The following is a 15,605-nucleotide window of genomic DNA, read 5'->3' as shown; positions in this document are numbered from 1 at the left end:
TGGGATAACACCTATTACAAGGTAAGCAATTTTGCTTTATCCCAGGACAAGCAGGATGCTAGTCCTCACATATGGGTGATTAGCAAGCTATAGGCTGAGTCATTTTGTAGTAAATAACTACTGAAGCATTATTGTTGAAATGAGTCAGCCGAAGATCAAAGCAGGTCGGATGTAGAAGGAGTTGGTTTTAAACTGGAAACAAGTTTTTTAAGACAGATTGTCCCATAGGTTGAATCTTGTCGTCCTTGTTTATCTAAACAGTAATGAGCTGCAAAGGTGTGAAGAGAACTCCATGTTGCTGCTTTACATATGTCAAGTATTGGCACTGAGCGATAGTGTGCCACTGAGATTGACATTGCTCTTACTGAATGTGCTTTTACTCGCCCTTGGAGAGGAAGGCCTGCCTTCTCATAACAAAATTGTATGCAATCTGCTAGCCAGTTGGATAGAGTATGTTTACCCACTGCTTTGCCTGGCTTGTTTGGGTCATAAGATACAAAGAGTTGATTGGATTTCCTGTGGACTGCAGTGCGGTTTAAGTAGAAAGATAGAGCACGCTTGCAATCCAAGGTATGTAAGGCCCTTTCTCCTTGATGAGAATGAGGCCTTGGAAAGAATGTCGGTAAAACAATGGATTGGTTCAAGTGGAATTCCGTAACTACCTTGGGAAGGAATTTTGGATGTGTACGGAGTACCACTCTATCATGTAGAAAATTTGTATAGGGTGAGTATGTAACAAGTGCTTGTAACTCACTAACCCTTCTAGCTGATGTAATGGCTATGAGGAAGATAGTCTTCCATGTGAGAAATTTAATATCACAGGAATCTATGGGTTCAAAGGGAGAACGCATGAGTCTTGATAAAACCAAATTTAGATCCCATTGTGTGACTGGAGGTCTAATTGGTGGTTTGAATTGAGTTAAACCTCTCATAAATCTATGGACAAGAGGTTGTGTAGAAATTGGTGCATCTACTATCTTGTTATGGTAAGAAGAAATTGCACTTAAATGTACCCTTACAGATGAAGTCTGGAGACCAGATTCTGAAAGATGGTACAAATAGTCTAGTAAAGAAGTTGTAGAGCAGGCAAAGGGATCGATGTTTTGCTTGTTCCACACAGTAAATCTCTTCCATTTGGAAGCGTAGTTCTTTCGCGTTGAAGGTTTACCTGAAGCTATAAGCACATGAGATATATGGGTTGAAAGATTTTGTGGTTGTAATATCAAGCTTTCAACATCCATGCTGTCAGAGATAGGGATTGAAGGTTGGGATGGCGCAGTCGTCCCTGATCCTGAGTTATGAGAGTGGGAGCTACTCCCAGGCGAATTGGATCCCTGACTGAGAGGTCTAGAAGCGTGGGAAACCATACTTGTCGAGGCCAATACGGGGCTATGAGTATCATGGACCCTTTGTCTTGTTGTAGCTTCACTAGAATTTTGGTTATGAGCGGTATCGGAGGATAAGCGTATAGTAGGCCTGAGTTCCAAGGGCGAGCAAAGGCATCCTTGGCTGGCTGATTCTTCTGTTTGTTTAGAGAACAGAAGTTGTCCACTTTGTGATTCAGATGTGATGCAAAGAGGTCTATTGTTGGTTGACCCCAGTTTTGAAATATCCTGGTCGCTACTGAGGGATCCAGTGACCATTTGTGTGGTTGGAACTGACGACTGAGTCGATCCGCCACTACATTGTGAATGCCTGCTAGATAAGTGGCCCGTAGAAGTATGGAGTGGTTTAGGGCCCAGTCCCAAATCTGTGCAGCTTCTTGACAAAGGAGATACGAACCTGTACCTCCCTGCTTGTTGATGTACCACATGGCTACTGTGTTGTCTGTTTGGATGAGAACAGTCTTGTGTGAAAGGCAGTCCTTGAATGCATGCAGTGCATAACGTATAGCGTGAAGCTCCAGGAAATTGATTTGGAAAGTTGCTTCGAGTTTTGTCCAAGTTCCCTGGGTTTGGAGATTGTCTATGTGAGCTCCCCAACCCAAGGTGGATGCATCTGTAGTTAAAGTTATCTGTAGGACTGGTTGTTGGAAGGGTAGGCCCTTGCGCAAGTTGTCCTTGTTCGCCCAAAGGAGAGAAGAACGTAGTTGGTGGGTTACTTGAATTGGAGAATGCAGTGGTTGAATGGCTTGGATCCATTGTGATCTTAAAGTCCATTGGGTTACTCTCATGGCAGGCCTTGCTAGAGGTGTGACATGAACTGTAGAGGCCATGTGGCCTAGTAAAGTTAGAAACTGATGAGCTGTTGCTTGTTTCTTTGAGTGAATCGATGTTGCCAACAAGGACAAAGTTTCTGCTCGATCTTCGGGTAGAAAAGCTTTTGTAAGGACGGTGTTCAGTTCTGCTCCTATGAAATGGAGCAGGTGAGACTGTGTGAGATGGGACTTTTGATAATTGATGAGAAAACCCATGGAGTGAAGTACAGCAATTGTTCGTTTGAGAGAAATTATTGCTCCCTGTAGAGTTTGACTTCTGATGAGCCAGTCGTCTAGATATGGGAAAACATGGATACTTTCCTTGCGTAAGTGTACTGCTATTACTGCCAGACATTTGGTGAATACTCTGGGAGCAGAGGCAAGTCCGAATGGCAGTACTCTGTATTGGAAATGTTGATGGCCCACTATGAAGCGCAGGTACTTGCAATGAGGAGGGAATATTGGTATGTGAGCATAAGCGTCTTGAAGATCCAGAGAACAAAGCCAATCTCCTGTGTGTAGAAGTGGTAACATGGTGCCTAGAGAAACCATCCTGAACTTTTCTTTTTTTAGAAATTTGTTGAGATTTCTGAGGTCTAGGATGGGACGTAGGCCTCCAGTTTTCTTTGGAATGAGGAAATATCTGGAGTAGAATCCTCTGCCCTGCTGTGTCCGGGGCACTGGTTGAATGGCCCTGGCTCTCAGAAGGGTGGATAATTCTATTTGTAATTGAATTAGTTGAGAATTTTGTTGTGGGCAGGAAGTTGGTGGATATTCTGGAGGAATTGAGAGGAAATTTAGTTTGTAACCTCGAGATACTATGGATAGCACCCACTGGTCTGCTGTTATATTTATCCAATTTGAGTGGAAATATAATACTCTGCCTCCTACTGGTAGGTCTGGTCTGGGGTTCAGGAGGAGGGTCTGTTCTCTGGTTTGATCTTCAAAAACCCGCTGCAGGACCAGTTTGTGGAGGAGGTTGAGTACGGGTTGATCTGGGCTGTCTAGATTGTGAACGTTGAGTAGATCTAGAAGGCCTAGTTGTAGCAGGTTGGGTGTAGTACCTCCTTGGTCTGTAATAAGACTGCCTAGGGTCTCTTCGAGGAAGGCGCCTAGAAGACTGTGTTTCTATCTCTTGTGGTAGTTGGGACAACTGTCGTAGGGACTCTGTGTGATCCTTGAGCTGTTGAACAGCATCCTGAACTTTTTCCCCCCGAACAAATTGTCTCCGAGACATGGCAAATCTACAAGCTTTTCTTGTACCTCAGGCCTGAGGTCTGAGGCTTTTAACCATGCCCACCTGCGTGCTGTAATTCCTGCTGCTGCTGTTCTTGAGGCAGTGTCAAAATTGTCATAAGCAGCCCTTACCTCATGCTTCCCTGCTTCCAGGCCTTTGGTTACTATGGCCTGTGCTGCTTCTTGAAATTGTGCAGGTAGAGAATTTGTGAATTCTTCCATTTGTTTCCAGAGATCTCTCTGATACTGTGTCATGTACAGTTGATATGCAGAGATTCTGGAAGATAGGAGTGCACCCTGGTAAATTTTCCTGCCAAGGGAGTCAAGGAAGCGATGATCTTTCCCTGGAGGGGTTGAAGAGTGTGGACGGACATTCTTTGATTTTTTCTGGGCAGATTCTACTACCACAGACTGGTGTGGTAGTTGTGTCTTTTGAAATCCTGGTGCTGATTGCACTAGGTAGGTTGTATCCACACGTTTGTTTACTGCAGAAATAGTACATGGGTGCTCCCAAATACGGTGCTGCAGGTCTAATAGCACATCATGAATGGGAATCGCCAATACTTGTTTGGGCGGGTCCACAAACTGTAGAACTTCTAGTGTGTGTTGTCTAGAATCCTGTTCTGAAGAAAGTTTGAAAGGGATTGTGTCCGCCATGTCTTGGACAAAACTGGAAAAAGATAAGTCCTCTGGTGGGGATATTTTTCTTGATTCAGGAGGTGAGGGGTCTGATAAAGTGCTCAGAAGAGGTGTCTGTCCCTTGATCATCCCATGAATCCTCATCATGATCCTGGTAGGGAGTCTTTGGGGTTGACTTGGGTTGTTGGTGAATACCTGATGGTCCAAGTAAAGGGTCATCTATGTAAAGTGATGGAGGAACTTGTTCCGTGGGTTTCTGTGGAATTGTGTCGATGACTTTGTGATATTTTTGTAGGAGTCGAAGGAGAGCTAGATCTTGAGGCTCAGTCTCCTCTGTCGATGGTTGCATCGATGAAATAATAGGCGGCATCGATGCAAGTGTGGATACTGGTCTTCTCGGCATCGACACTGTCTATGGCAGTATTATTGTCATCGGCACCGATGAAGTGGATGGTATCTGTGCATAGATCGAAGTCGATGCCGTAATTATTCTAGGCGTCGACATTGAGTCACCTCCTGTCGTCGGTGTCAAGATTGACCCCGGCATCGGCAGACTTGCCGGCATCGATGCTGTAAGCATCGGCATCAACATACAAGTCGGTACTGAAAGTTGGTCCCTCAAAGCCTGTGAAACCGCTTGTCGGATTAAATCTGACAATTCCGGCCGCACAACTGATGGAGTCAGAGCGGTTGCGGGCGGTGGCGTAGGCTGAGACATGAGATCCTGCGCAGTGCCCTGTGGAGGATCTGGAATGGGTACCTGAATCGAACTAGGCCGAGGCGTTGAATGCTCCGAGGTTTCCTGATGTTTAGGCCGCTTTGCCATCGATCCTTCCTGGGAAGCAGATTCTGACATCGAAGGGCTTCAATGTCGATGTCGATGTTTAGACTTGGATTTATCGATGGATTTTGTCGACGTTGAAGACTATGGAGATGAACGATCCCCCGGACGGTCCCGGGTGAGGTGTTTTAAGTATTAAGCGCTTAGTCGCTCCAGCCGGAGACGACTTCGATGACTGTGAGGGGGATGGTATCAGTTGCAGGATAAACAGATGTTTCATTTTTTCTAGCCTGGCCTTCCGGTGTCATCTCCGCGCATTGTGGACAGTTATTTACTTCATGTTTATCACCGAGACATAATACACATTCAGTGTGAGGGTCGGTGATCGACATTTTTCTGGCACAAACAGGGCATTTTTTAAAATCCTGTCGCCATTTTTTTCTTTTTTACTCGATAGACAGCCGTCGATGAGATTATGAGGAGAAAAATTTTTTACTAACACGTAAATTTGAGACTGGGTCACTTACTGGCCGGTAAGAAAAAGAACCCGAGAGAGATCTTGAGATAGAGAATATCAATCATATGACTTATAAGTCAAATTTAAGTGTTGAGAGAATCTCAACGGCTCCTGTACCGCGATGCCTACAGCAGCGCGGAAAAACGAAGACTGAAGAGAGACACCTGTGGCAGAGAATATCATAGCATGCTGGGCATGCTCAGTGGCCTCACTGGGCCAGTCAAAAGTTTCTAGAAACTTTGACAGAAAGTTTTCCCGCACTAGGGCTCAGTTAGTGACGTCACCCATATGTGAGGACAAGCATTCTGCTTGTCCTGGGATAATATTTACCCTTGCTTTTTCACAGGTAGGGTTATTGTTGTTTGAGTCCTTGATGTTATTACTGTTATGTTACGATGGGATTGCAGTATAGATTTTGAGTGTCTTTTTTGCGGTGTTTTGTGTTAGTTCACAATGTGCCTGGCAGTGGAAGGTGTTTGTGCTGCTGTTACTGTGAGGTGACACCAGAATTTTAAAATATCTTTTAGTATTATGAGCTGTAAAGGAAACATCCAAGCTCCATTGTTTGGGGGAATTTCAGTGGATGCACAGAGTTACAGAACTGGAGGTGCAGGATTTGTATTGACATTCTGTCCCTTCCTATATATTCCAGACTTCACTCTCATAGCCATATAGAATTAGTTGAATGAGGCTATCAAATAATTTTATAGTGTGAAATTGGACATTTTTATTAACACTTTTTTTTATAACCAAATTTAAAACAGGATCCATGCTATAGAGGTGGGTATGATAAAGAAATGTCATTTTGGCCACACACCCCCAACAAATTCTTCTGTCTAGAGACGCCACTGATTTTCTGTGACCTTAAGCATTAGTACAAGAAGGATTAAGGGGGGGATGCTGGAGAGGCACACAAATGTGTTGGTCCCCGGGCGCCGGAGACCCTTGGTGCGCCACTGGGTGTGAGCCATATGGGGCTGCAAGCGGTGGCAAAGAAGAGTGGAGATTTGGCAGGGTGCGAGCAGTGCCCAACCTGCTCGTAACCCAGAAAACCACACAGTCGGTGGGGGTGATCGAGAATGAGGTAGGAGTCGAGGCTGAGACCGGGGGCGCAAGGGAGAAGGGTCGTCTAGGACACCAAATCCCCTTGCACTGGCCCTGCCCACTGGTCCTGAGTCCATCTGGCTACATGCTAGGAAACTGCTCACACTGCCATCTTAGTTCCTCCACCCTAATAAAACAATTTTCTTTCAGCACAGATTAAGTTACTGTACCTGGAGTTGTTGATTTCTTTCTTCTCGAAAGCTAAGGAATTTGGAAATTTCAATTTCTGTTTGAGAAGAATGCAGTTCATTCTGTTTAGATTGCAAGAGAGAAATCTCCTTATTTAAGAGATCAATATGGTTTGAGAGTTCATTGTTTTTCCTCTTCTCCTCCTGCAGATTCTATAAAAGGAAAGTTGTGTTTAGATTATAAGAATGTACACTGCAAATGAGAATTTGATAAAACTAATACATATACTGACATACATTACTGTAAACAGCATAAAATTTAAATAGCCATTCTAAGTGACAGAATTTGAAGCAAGGAACTAGGAGGGTTTGTACTGCAGACAGGTGCAAAAGACATAAGAGATCCACTGATGAAGTTCAGAAGGTAATGTGGGATTTTAGGATACAAACATAGAAAGTAAAAATCCCAAAAAATTTAGAGAGGCTTTTTTCTTGGCGTATCTTACTGTTATTTACCCATCTTGTATGGACCAAGCGAGTAAATTTTTTTTAAATGAAAATAACCAGCATTTTCCATGAGCCTCTTTCATATAAAAGCCAAGCACTGCACTGTTATTGTGATTAAAAACAAGACAGATTTCTCAAGGGATCCTGCAAACAGACTAAACTACTGCCAATTCTTGGCTGTTCACAAACAAATTAAAAAAACTAACATGCCAGGCTCTGTCCTGCTTGAGTAAAGGCTCAAACTGAGATAGGAATGCAAACCTCTTTCTTATAAAGAATTTACCACTTAAAGCCTACATGAGCCTGTGTAGCTTAAGGCTAAAATGCCAGAAATCAAAATGGAAGAATCTGCTATGCACCCAGATCCAGCATTCTGGATCAACTGGAAATAAGTGGGGAGGCTGCACTTAAGTGAAAACTTGAAAGGATATTTTTCATTTGTGAAAACTTGTAGTATTAGCTGTATTCTTAAAAAAAAAAGCTACACAAACCTAGTGATGCTGTAAGAATAGGATCTAAAACATGTATTTAATCAGGGTCAATTCAATAATTCTTACAATAATTTTTTCCTAAAAATATTTGGAAAAACTCTGTATGTTACAGTTCAAAAGGGAGATAAAAGTTGTGTCTGCCTAGATATTTTTTCATATCTAACTTTGTAAAATTCAGAGAAATTACAATTACCACATGAATTACTGCAGGAACATGGAGACAAGGATGAAAACCATCTATTTTAAAATCTATTACTGATCAGACCAGGTTAGTAATAAAATCTGTGACAAAAAATGTGCCTCTTTTCAACATATAAAATTTGAGATGGAAAATGTAACTGTAATTACACACACACACGTCTCATTTCAAGCAATGTAAGATGGGATAAGGTATCACTTATTCCTGCCACTTTAAGAAGTGGTCCTCAGCCTTGACCTTGGAGATCAGATCAGTCTTGTTTTCAGGTTATCCACAATGAATATGCATGATATATCTCTTCATATAAATAGAGGCAGCAAATGCAACTATCTAATGCATATTCAATACAGATATCTAGAAATTTCCAAGGACAGGGTGGAGGGACCACGGCTTTCAAGAATATGACAAAAGTTCTAAAGTTGGTTTCTTGTGAATTTTTGTTTTCATGAGCATGTTCATGAGACTGTATTCTGAAGCACAGCAATTTTTCAGTTTAAAGTACACAGTATAGATTACCAGAATCTCAAGAAAAATATAGATGAGGGTACCTGGCACAGTAATTCCAGCTGTTGATCTTGAGAGGCTATATGATTTGCTAAATTAGATTCTTTGCTTAATTTTTCAGAAAGACATTCATTCATATCTTCTAACTTTTGTTGTAAGGACTGAACCGATGTTTGAGACATTTTCAATTCATTCATTAGTTGCGATGACTTGGAAAAAAAAAAAAGATACATAAAATGTTATACATGTATAATTCCTAAACATCCTGAGGAAATAGTATTTTTGTATTAAAGAAATAAAAAATTCATGCAACACACAACCACACACACACATAATATATATATATTCTGATAATATATATATTCTGATAATTCTGATAATAATATATTCTGATAATATATCTCTTCTAGATATATTATCAGAAATGTCTAAATCGCTCCCGCCATAACTCAGATTTTACAAGATAATATGCTTCCAGTTAATTCATAAAATTAAATATTTAATTGCCTGGTGCATCTGACCTATAATGTTCAGACTTGTTTGTCTTTAAGCGTAAGTGATAAACTCAAATATTTATCTAATATCAGCTTATTAGATAAACTGCCCAATTTTAAATGTCAGCAGCCAAGGGTCCCTTTATAAAGGAATTTTTGGGTGTCATTACTATGGTGTGCAGACAACCAGATTTTAGGTTTCTTTCCTGGTGGTGCTGCAAGCAGCTACAGAGTTTGAAATAATGGATACATAGACATACAATTAAAATGTACAATCTCCAAAAAGGTTTGCAAAATCTATGTCAATTTTTTAAATGAAAAAAACTCCACCACTAAAATGGTATCAGATATAGACTGTACTTCAAGCATAAGCTGAACGTTGCAAATTCTCATCCAGCCTTCATTTGTCTCCTTGAGAACATCTTATGCTCACAACTGTCATCATGCCTCCTCTCTTCCTTTCAAGCTGGAGACATCAATCCCAATCCTGACCCTCCAAAGCAACAGTCATCAACCCTTTATTTCCCTCTTCCTGCCTCTTACCTCCCCTTTCTGTTCATGTGGAATGACTGCTCTATTTCCAGCAAGCTTGCCTACAATCATGACACCTCTCTCATTCCCTTGTCTTGTTTTCAACCAAGATCTAGCTTTCCCCTGACAACTACTTCTGTTGCTGCTGTCATGTCATTTCTCCTTTACATTACTTTTGGTAGGCTATGGCAGCGGTGCCTGGCAGCTATTTTATTCTTCTTGTAGATTTCATTTCTTTCTTCAACCTGAAGCCCACTCCTTTTCATCATCTGAAGCACCCTCCATCAATTTTTTCACCCCACTTTCACTCAGGCTAGTTTGTCATCTATCATCCCCCTCCTCTTTCCTGTCAGGCTGATTCCTGGCTTTCCTTCTTCAAATCAACCTCTTCTCTTATTCTTGGGGACTTTAACCTCTATGTTGAGGAACCCTCAAAGTTTATTGCCTTAATCTCATTAAATAAGAACTATGCTCTACTACTCTCGCTCACCAGCATGGCCACTGCCTTGACCTAGTCCATTCTTCCAACTGCAAACACTCATACATCTTTCACCACTATTCTAACCCTATTTGATCATCTGATAACCTTCACGTTTACCCACACTTCCTGCAGTTTTGGTCAATCGAAAAACACCTGTAGGTATATCCAGGACTATTAACCCCATATTCTCTCTAGCCTTATTATAGAGGAGGCAGTTTACACATGCCAAGCAAGATTATTATGTCCATCTTACAAGTACCCCTGCCTCCGACCTCCACTGACTTCACCCCACACTCCTCCTCCTCAAACTGCCTCTGCACCATGTAGTTGACGAGCCAAGATCTGGGCATGCAGCATGGACCCCTAGAACACCTCTCCCTTGAAATGTATCCAACCCCTTTGAGTCCTTCCAGGAGGTATGGTGAATAGGCCACAAGTTCGCATAACACCTTTCAGCACAGGCTCCACAACTACTGAGTAGTGGGGAAGTTAGACTACCTCAAAACCTGGGGAAGCATGGACCCTGTATTTTAAATCCACTAAGAGTAGAATGTACAGCTGTAGAGAAACTCTGCAATGCGGCTGTCTCTGCTGTGGTAGTGGCCAGCTCTGAGGCACTCTGCACCAGTTGCATAGACATGTCCTGAATGACACCCTAGTCCATGGATGGCACTGGCTGTGCTTCTCGTGGTGTCATGAAGAATGAAGAGACCTGCAATGACTTTCTTCAGCTCAGAGGGTAGATGACACTAAAGGGGATCCTCTCATGTTCTGGCACGTTTCAGCACCTTACTTGGCACCAAAGGCTTTTATACCATGCTCAACCTGACCTGAGGAAGATCTGGGAACCAATATCAAGAGATTGGAAGGGTAAGGGGGGAAGCTTTCCTGTGCACACAGGATCGAGATAGAAGATTCCAAATTTGACTTCCTGCATCTAGATCCTAATGACATCTTGCATCTAGCAATGCTACTGTTCTGCCTTGAGTCAAGACTTGGGGGTTTTTACCTGCTAGGGCCTCCTTCCAGGCGATGTGTTGCTATGCTCTAGGAGTCATCCAACCACAACTGTTCCAGCTGAAGGAGTCATGGTCTGGACTCAGGAAGTGACAGACTGCATGCATATCAATAATAGGCTTCCAGCAACCACAGATACAGGCCTTGAAGCCACAGAGTGCAGGCTTCTTGAATTTTACAATGCTCAACTTAATTTTTATTTGTGTTTTTAAAGAACTGAAAAGTTCTGTTTGAGGGGTGGCCAAGGGAATAGCAAAAAATAGAAAAAGGAATAAGGCAGCAATAAGGCACAAGACCAAGGCCGTACAGTCTCCAACTGTGGAGGGAGAGGGGAATACCTTCACTGCCGCGCTCGAATCTGCACCCGCTGCCTTTCAGCCACCCTGGGGGCTATGTCCACGCCGGGAATCGGCTGGCGGACTAAGGCTCACCTCTGAGGGATATCGAAAATCACCTCAGGAAATCTCGACTGGGGGGAGGGACAGTTAGGTTTCACCGCAGGAGAAGCAGGGCTCTCTTCTTAAAGGTAAATTTTCTTTCTTTTCTTGTAAATATTACACTATTCTCGTTTGGGATAGTGTCTGCATCTGCTATGGAGACGGAGAAATACTGGAGAGCTAAGCATGCTGCACGGGTATATGTAGGCTGACGTCAGCTTTGAAATCTTACTCTGTCTCCCATCTGCTATTAGGAGAGCACAATAACCATTGGTCCTGAGTCCATCTGGCTACATGCTAGGAAATGATAGGTTTTTGTGTGACTCAGGAGCTAGTTTGAAAAGGGAAAGGCTGGCTTTTACTACATTACATTGGGACAGGGTTTTCTGTGGAAAGAGAAATGTTTGTGAAAACGGATGGAAAGATGTTTGTGTAAGTAAGGGTTCAAACTAGATAGCTGGGAAGATGATGGGGAGGGGTAGGAGAGAAAGAAGGGGAGATGAGGAAAATGGAAAGTGGTAAAGAAGGGGATCATGAAAGAAAGGGTAATATATGGTTCTGACCAACATTTATAAACCTGATCCTTTAAAGATTTTTGTTTGTTTTACAGTCCATGGAGAACCGCTGGTACTGGTAAGAAAATTCACTTTATCTGAATAAAATCTCACCCTTTAATTTCAATAGATTTTGAAAGGCTGTCAAATCACTTAATTTCAATCAAATCTGATGTAAATAAATGTTTTAATTTATTGTAGTATTTCATTTGTTTTTAGGGCCAGATTTAAGTTTCAAAGCAGTGCAAAAAGCCTGCAGGTCAGTTTGCTTGCATATTTTAAAAGTGTGCTTCTTTTTCCCGAAAATGTAGTTTCTCATAACTTCAGAAAAGCAAAAAGTCCATAGAAAAAATTGTACAACACAGATTGATAATTATGCTCTAAACGTTTAAGATTAAAAATAAAGCAAAGGTCCCATAGCATTTTTTGCACAATTTCTCCCCTTTTATAAACTTAAGGACAATAAATACTTGGGTAAGAAAGCCCATTGGCTTTCAAAACTGTGAAAGCCAATGGGCTTGCAGGATTTTTTTTTTTTTTAACCAACTTTGATCAAACTTAAATTTGAACCTGTTTGGAAACAGCTGTAATGAGATAGAAATCTGAATCCTTGTACACAAAACTGAACAAAAACAGTGCCAGATCATATCCTTATCTTCTTTCATAAAAGTCATTCAATTCCTTAACATTTATTTCTGAAACAAGTTGTAATTTAGGAAGATTGGAAAAACAGGGGTTTTGTGTGCAAAGATTCCTTGTTTTGCTTTGAGATGTACTTTCTCCAGAGTAAACTCATTTACTTTGAGCTGGCCTACAAGTGAGATTTTTACAATACTAGTTCAAACTGAGGCTTGGAATAGTCCGGTATCCTTAGGGAGCTGTAAAGTCTTAACATTCTGCAGTGCTATTGGTCAGAAAGTTATTACTGGTCAAAAAACCACTAGTCACAATGCTATTGCTAGTACTTTGTACTATTACTTTATGTGATTGGCCCTTCAGTCTCAGCCCACAGAAGACTAGCCCTGCAGTTGCTAGCTCTCTTCATTCTTGGCTGGAAGTACATAGACCCCAGATCTTTGTTGAAGCCATGTTCCAGTTCACAAGGACAGCCCTTTACTGATCTCCTGAGGCACTAATAAGTATAGTGAAATTTGCCTAGTTAGCCATTGTTTAAATTATTTTATCTGTTACTGTTTGCAAGTTAAATCTTTTTCTGTTCACTGTTCCTCCTTTTGGTTAATAAACTCTTTAGTTTGTTAACTCTGCCTTTTCCTGGAATGAGTATTAATCCCAGTATTTTTTGTATTTGATCTGTGGATACAGTTCTAGGAACTGCATGACCTCTGGGTTGTGTGAGGTCTATGTCCCTAGGAACCACCAGGGAATAGCTTGCGGGTCAGGTACTTGCCCTAGAGGCAAGTAGGAACCAAGTGAGAGGGTGGAAGGTTGGATGTGTAAGGGTACATGTGCAGGTGGCCTATAGGCAGGACCCTCCAAGTGTCCAAAGGGTTAACCTTGAGTGGGTTTGGTGCATTACACTGCAGGAAGCAATATAGAATAGCAATATAGAATACTTACCATTTCATCTTTCTCCTGTAAATCCAAACAGATTCTCTCCCTCTCTGCTCGTACTCTTTCCAGTAACTCCTGAAGTTGCTTTCTTTCCTGTATAAATGTTGCTTTCTGAGAATCACAGTCCTGTTTTTCCGCTAATAAACTGGCCTTCTCTGCTTCCAGTTGAGCAGTTGTATCTTTCATGGTATTAAGAGTTTCCTTTAGTACTTTATTTTCAGATACAAATGTCTGAAAATTGCCTTTTTCTTCTTCCTTCTTTAACAAGAGAAGATTTTGCTGTGACTTTAACTGCTCAAAATCCTCATTCTGTTTCTTGGCCTTATAAAAAGATGGAATAATACATATTTAATGCACCTCAATGAACAGACAGACATTTATGGTAAACACAAATTATTCCCTGGTGCAATGTAAGTTTATACAACCATTTCACAACACTTCCATTCTGTGGCCAGATTGTTAATTTTTTTCAAGAGGACATATTCAGTGTAATATGTAATATTTCAAAAGTAGTTTATATAGCCAGTATCAAAGTAATATTTCAAAAGCGTTTATACTGCCTGTGTCAACGTTTAAAATATTTGAATCAGCACAACTGCTCATGTGAAAGACAGCCCGAAACACCTGAAAACAAAATCACTACAATTACTGTTTTTAAAGATGGTGGCCTGAAAGAGCAGTTGGTTGGAAACACATACCCTCCTAGCCCCTGAAGCAGACGATTACATCAAAACGATGCTCGCGTCGGGATTTTGTAAGCACGATCTCCCGGATAATATCACCAATTGAATCATCTTAAGAGAGGCACATTGGAGCCATTTAAAAACAGTAATTGTAATGATTTTGTTTTCAGGTGTTTGGGCTGTCTTCACATGAGCAGCTGTGCTGATTCAAATCATTTAATGGAATAGCACCATGTGCCAATACATTGAGATAGACTTTTTGACACTTTTGGCTGCCCCTTACGTGGATTTTTCCTTATCAAAACATTTTATTAATAAAAGAAAGACAAAATGTAAAAACAAAATTATAACTGATGTGAATAAATTAATTTGGCGCTTATACTGGGATGTAAATGAAAAGCGATTTTGTGGTTACATCCCTATATTCATAGCACCAGACAAAACATTTTTGCCACATTTTCTCCCCCTATGGTCTGTGTCTCATATATTATTGAAAAGGGGATGATGTACAGGCTTTTTGCACATTATTAGTGGATACAATGTTTAAAAAATGTCAAACTTTACATATTTTAAATCTGCTTAACATAATTCTTATCCTCTTGAAATTGCTGTTACAATGTGATAAAATGAATTAGCAGCTGGGTCCTCCGGAAAACTGCAAGTACAGTAATAATTAGGAGTCTTAGCAGAAACACAGGTGGTCATGTAGACATGTCTGTCTAGGAGGCCGGATGCTTGGGTTATGGCCAGGCTGGTTTCTGGGTAGCAGCTCCTTTGGTAGCATTAGCTCTCCCACTCTAGGCTTCATGCTGGTGGGATTTTGCTTCCCCCATAATTTTGGCGCTCTAGGCGACTGCCTAGTTTGACTAATGAAAGCACCAGCCCTGTATTCAGAAGAGCTCATTACATCTTTTTTTTTTTTTCATATGTAGTGTTGACATACTCAAGAGCTTGAATTTGAAATACTGAAAGCCAATCAGAAACCACTGCTGTCTGGGTTCAATATGGGAGTGCCTTGAGTTGATCTTTTGCTGCCCCTGTGTGAGGAGACTGCGGCAGAAGGGTCTGCCCACAACTGATTTAGTTCACCATTTCTTCTGAGCTAAACTGCATAGAACATCAGTGTCGAGACATCAGCTAATCAATGCATGTGACAATGTGTTTCATGGATCAATAGCATCCATTCTAGGAGAAGTCTATTTTGAGGTTGAGTGTAACATATGCTGTATATCGCCTTGGGAGATTTTATTTATTTTTAATAGCAGGAAGGCAATTAAGTATTTTTAAATAAGTTCCAGTATTTCATCAAACCAATGTGTTCCATACAACTAACTATAAAGCCAGAAGTTAAAAGCATGAAGCTGATGGCCATCTCATACTGGTGGCTGAACTGAACGACTGGAAAAGCAATATGGTTGTAGTAGGGAAGTTGGAAAAGCTGAGAATCTGTATAGATTTAAAGTTTCTAAACCTGTATCTCACTACATTATGCCAGTGCTTGAAGATAACTTATATAAACTGCATAGGGCTCAA

At 41.2% G+C, this 15,605-nt stretch overlaps 1 protein-coding gene across 1 annotated transcript in view; it reads right to left on the bottom strand.

Annotated features, from left to right (window-relative positions):
* CENPE (centromere protein E) overlaps nucleotides 1-15,605 on the bottom strand; it is a 691,519-nt gene that overhangs the window by 160,724 nt on the left and 515,190 nt on the right. Inside the window, 3 exon segments of the mRNA XM_029608709.1 lie at nucleotides 6,645-6,815; nucleotides 8,348-8,512; nucleotides 13,396-13,710. Of these exon segments, the coding sequence (XP_029464569.1) occupies nucleotides 6,645-6,815; nucleotides 8,348-8,512; nucleotides 13,396-13,710 (651 nt within the window).

This window comes from Rhinatrema bivittatum, chromosome 1, assembly GCF_901001135.1.
Source record: "Rhinatrema bivittatum chromosome 1, aRhiBiv1.1, whole genome shotgun sequence".
Taxonomy (NCBI): Eukaryota; Metazoa; Chordata; class Amphibia; order Gymnophiona; family Rhinatrematidae; genus Rhinatrema; species Rhinatrema bivittatum.
The sequence above is the reverse complement of the archived record's forward strand: the minus strand, read 5'-3'. Positions and strand labels throughout refer to the sequence as shown.